The sequence below is a fragment of the Erythranthe guttata genome, chromosome 14 (assembly GCF_056151865.1).
Source record: "Erythranthe guttata isolate IM_541 chromosome 14, IM_541, whole genome shotgun sequence".
Taxonomy (NCBI): Eukaryota; Viridiplantae; Streptophyta; class Magnoliopsida; order Lamiales; family Phrymaceae; genus Erythranthe; species Erythranthe guttata.
Window position 1 is genome coordinate 8560449 of NC_142546.1, and position 5240 is coordinate 8565688.

At 34.8% G+C, this 5240-nt stretch overlaps 1 protein-coding gene across 1 annotated transcript; it reads right to left on the reverse strand.

Moving 5' to 3' along the window:
* Positions 1 to 1785: 1785 nt before the first annotated feature.
* On the reverse strand, positions 1786 to 4835 carry LOC105952064 (ras-related protein Rab7). Its single transcript, XM_012975568.2, has 7 exons — positions 4495 to 4835; positions 4028 to 4054; positions 3803 to 3902; positions 3265 to 3411; positions 2939 to 3019; positions 2217 to 2362; positions 1786 to 2098 (listed from the first exon to the last, which is right to left on the reverse strand). The coding sequence occupies exons 1-7, from the start codon at positions 4545 to 4547 to the stop codon at positions 2032 to 2034; spliced, it is 621 nt and encodes a 206-aa protein (XP_012831022.1). The 5' UTR covers positions 4548 to 4835; the 3' UTR covers positions 1786 to 2031.
* Between the last annotated feature and the right edge of the window lie 405 nt (positions 4836 to 5240).

The following is a 5240-nucleotide window of genomic DNA, read 5'->3' on the forward strand; positions in this document are numbered from 1 at the left end:
GGGGTTTTTTAGTAATTATGGATAGGTGTTGTGTTTCGTTATTTTGCCTAAGTTTAGGGGGTTTTCCGTAATTTACCCTATAATTTTTATATGAATATCTATTGGGTTGATTGGGATCTTCCACTTTCTAATTGCTAAATTAGTGGTTTATTAAAACTTACATAAACTTGGCAAGAATTGTTACTAATATAGTAATATTTAAATAAGAGATAAGATATGGTTTAAAACAGAGGACCCATTAGCAAAAACAGCTATCTTGGATTTTCATGATAATTATTGAGCAATAACATAAACAAATAAAGAAAAGGTACCCCATTTAATGTTTTAAGACAGACAATCTTGATTTTTTTTCTTACTTCTGCAATTATTATTTATCAAAATGACAAAAAAAAATGTATATATATCTTTTTCACTATTATGAAATATACTGAATTTTATACACAAGATTGAATTATTAGCCATCACTAGGGATATAAATTGGAACGAAATTTCCGAATTCCGCCTATTCTAATCCGAGTATTTTTCGATCTTTTGAACAATATTCTTCGTTCAGAATTCCAAAAATCCCGATTTTTCTGAAATTGACGAAACTGGAATACATATTAGATTCCAATTTCCGAAAATATTTTCGAAAACTACACTTATAAATTATAACATCAATACTATTACGTATTTTATATTATACATAACTAAAAATGAAAATTCCAATTCCCGAATCCTATTCATCCGATTTCCACCCCTAGCCATATTACGCACCTATAAATAGGAGCTGCAGATGTGCAAGGGATTCATATCATAAAAAAGAAAGAAATAAATAAATAATAGTTCGTCGTTTTAAAGTTATGGTATCCATCTACGCTCTATCCGGGCTCCTTTGTATTTCCCTGCTATGTATGCAGAACGACATTTTTCGGTTTTGCACGTGTAATTTTATTAATTTTCTTATTTACATTCTAATCAAGAAATCTCGTTCGTGTTCTAATAATCATGAATTGTACGTATGTAAAAACCGCAGTTTGCAAGCTTCACTAATGCAAGAAAAGATCCAGGGGAGTACCTGCTGCAAGATTTCGGCAAAGTTACATGCACAATCTCCAACGAAGAAATCGACTGTCATGCTTTAGGCAAAGCATCGACACCTAAACCGAAGACTTCTTACACGAAAGAGTTTGAGCCGAGGCCAAATATCTCAGCATACACAGACGATGAAAAAACAGACGAGAATAAATCTTTCGTTAAAGACTTCGAGCCGAGGCCTAATATCTCAGCATACACAGATGATGACAAAACAGAGGAGAATAAATCTTTCGTTAAAGACTTTGAACCGAGGCCTAATATCTCAGCTTACACAGATTAAGCAGAATGTTTCGGTTTATCGAGAGTACGGAAAGTAAGATAAATGCGTTTATTTGCATTTGATAAATAAAGGTTTGGGTGCGTTATTGTGTGTAATTGTATTGTATGCGCCCGAATACGAGTAGCGTGATACTATTATGGTGTGACTGCATTTAATTTATGCATGTAATGTGTATCCAATCAATGTAACATATATGATCTTTATAAGAGTGAAGTTTCTTGAAATTTAAACTTTTAAATGATAATTAAAAGGGCAAGCAAAATAACATAATATGAAATTAGGGGGCGAAAATGTACAATCTTTTTTTGTTTAGGGGGCAAAGTGCAAAACGACCCTAAGTTTGGAGGACGAACATTTTTTTTACTCAAGACGATGGTAAATGAATACAATAAAATGCAGAAAAAAAGAAAAAAAAAAAAGGGAATTGGTTTTACATAAAATTTAGCAACCATTAAACAATGCTTTACTGAAAATCATATCCGAATAAGCAACTCTGTAAAATCAACACACTATAGTATGTACCGAAAATAACCAAGAAAACCAACGAGAGTCGAATTCGCTCCATGATACAAACACTAGAGTATACAGGAGTGATGAACTTCGAACAAGGCGTAAAACACATGAGTAATTATTTTCTCTTTTTTTTTTCGTCCGAAGAATATTTGAATCTCTGTTCAACATTCGCATCCAGTTGACCTTTGTTGACTGCTGCTACCAACATCGATTGTGTCCGGCAGGTATCTACACCATCACCAAGAAGAAATGTTTATCAAGAACTAAGACATTTACATATATATACATATACATATACATATATATGTATATGGAGAGAGAGAGAGAGATGGGATTTTGTACTCACATTTCTTCTTCTTCTCCACTCTTGAGGGCGTTCTTGGCAATAACCTGAAACGCCTCTTCAACGTTTGTGCCTTCCTTGGCAGAAGTCTCAAAGTAAGGAATATTCCCTTTCGAGGCACACCATGCACGAGCCTTTTTTTCAGACACCTTATGCAAGCAAAGTGAAGTGAAACAACATTTGTCAATCTCAAATAAAATACACGGCTTCAAGAACAAAGAACTCCGATGAGCAACAGTAAAGTACAACTAATATATCGTCCATGGCAAAATCACCAAGGTCGAATATCAACTCAAATTGTTGTTTCATGTTGTACCGAAAAGGCATGTATTCAGTCTACATCGTACAAACAAAGACCAAAATATTCATTGCTTTACAGGCACCGAATAGATATAAAATCCAATTTGGCAGGCCAAAACTACTGCTGCAGCATAATTTGACTTTGTGAAAGAAACCAACGAGTTACCTAAAACATGAAGGTAACTTTTCGGAGGTGCTATACTTTTTTCATATTTATTTAATTCCTTGGACACTCGTAAGAGCCAATTTGTACGAGTGTCAAACTTTACAGACCCCTTTATTTAGGAGTGCACTTCAATTGTAGGAATAGAAACTTGGAAGTAGATCTCTCAAAAAAAAAAACTTGGAAGTAGAAAGAGCAGAACTGAAATAGAAAAAACGAACAACATGAAATCCCACGGAGAAAGAGTGAGAGAGGAGATTACCACTCTACTATTTCCACCGTCCACATCAGTCTTGTTGCCAATCACAACGAATGGGAAATTTTCAGGATCTGATGGACTAGCCTGCATTGAAATTTCTGTTTCATTAGTATTTTTTCCGTCTTCGTTTTCGTTTTCCTTTCTTCATAAATGGAAAACCCTCGGTATCTAAGTCAAAAAGTGTGATTGTTTTGCTGAAATACATAGATAAATTTTTTTTTTTGGCATTCATGATCATGCTTACTTGAATTTGAGGTGGGGAAATAATCGAGGGAATTGAAGGCAGGAACTCTAAAAAGACAATCACAAATTGTTGTTTCATGTTGTACCTGAATTAGGAACTCTTCCCTCCAATTGTTAAGGTTGTCAAATGATTTCATCACATTGACATCATAGACAAGCACACAGCAATCGGCACCACGGTAAAAAGCAACCCCGAGACTTTGAAATCTTTCTTGTCCAGCAGTATCCCATATCTAATTAAACAAAAATCGGTCTTAGATAATAAGAAGCCTACACATCATTCAATTTCATTTCACAACACAAACAACTAGAAATTGGCTAGAGATTATATATGATATGATAACTTAGTTCTATAAAATTGAAATATGTAACAAAAGGAACAATTAATCTGTATAATAAAAAAATTCAATAATGATACAATCTTGATAATCGAGCAGAACGGCAGTCAGATTCATAAACAATAGCGCATAAAATCCATTTGATAATGATGAACAATGTACATGAAAATTGTGTGTGAGTGTCTCGTTTAATGATCCATAGGGAAGACCATACGTATAAAGATTTTTCCCGTTTAACGGAACTTTTTTCGTATATCGCGATTAAACAAATACGTTCGAGGCTGACCTGCAAAGTGAAAAGTCTATCCTCAAACTGCACTTCCTTTGTCAGGAAATCTGCCCCGATTGTTGCCTTGTATTGATTGCTGAACTTCTTATTCACATATCTTTAATCGCAGGTCAAGAAAAAAACACCACACAAATAACTAAAATTCGATATTCTCAACATTAGCAGCAAAACAACTAATTATCAGCAATTAATTTAATTAAACAAGTACTTAATCGAGGATACTGATTCATCAACGAGGTCTTCCCCACCCTGCAAAATCACACAAACATTAGCCACAATATAAATGCATGTACACACACAAACACAATTTCACACTAATTAGCACATAATTCCATCTCCATTCGTCTCGATTGCTTCTACTTCATCGCAACATCCAACTTCCATATCCGCATTACTCGAAAGAAACTACAGCAGATTCTAGTTTGCACTAATTTCTCCTCTTTTTTTTTTTCCATTTCACTTCTGCATAATTCACGATCCAAAACGGATGTGCTATAGTTCCAATTAATCTAAATCGAACTCATAAAAACACCAATATATCGAGAATTTGCGCCGCTTAAACTAGAAATTGAAGATCCAAATCAACCCAATCCAAAACCGCCGAAACACACACACACACACACGCACAGAGAACACCATTTCGCATAAAAATCAAGTTTACAAACAGAATTATTAGGAAGAAAACTGACCCGCTGTCGCCGAGGATGATGACCTTGAGGAGAGCTCTGCGGCGGGACGGCATCCTGATTCGGGTTCGGGCGGGTTATTTGACCCGGTCGAGGATTTTTCTCTCCACGTACGTGTTGTTACCCCCAGAGAGGCGATTGGAATTTAGTCTGATGATTCGAATCGGATCGTTTTCGTTTTCGTTTCTCTCTCTTGTTTTTTCGTTTTGCAAGTGTTTCTCTCTCTAGACCATAAACAAAGAACAGCTGGCGACTGACTTAGGCCCAATTTCTTGCTGGATTATTCCCTTATTTATTTATTTATTTATTTATTTTTAATTATAATTATTTTGTGTGTGTGTGTGAAAATAGATTCATTTTTCACGAAATATATTAGTTTTATATTTATGTTTTAGGATTTAGATCTTGGGTAAACTACAACCACCTCCCTGATCCAAGGTCTACGTACGGAAAAAACCCCTTATTTATCAATAATTACATCTACTCCTGAAATTTGTAGATTTCTTACATTTGACACCCTTTTGGAGGGGCGTGGATGTAAGAAATTTACAAAATGTCAGGGGTATGTAATTTCTCAATGGTTGTTGTAATTTACCCTTTAGATCCTTATCAATGGTCATTTTTTATTGTACATTATGGTTTTATTGGTAAATTACGGTCACCCTCTAAGCTATGCTCAAATTACGAAAAAATCCCTCATGTTTGGATAATTACAACTGTCTCCATAAGACAAGGTCTATGTACGAAAA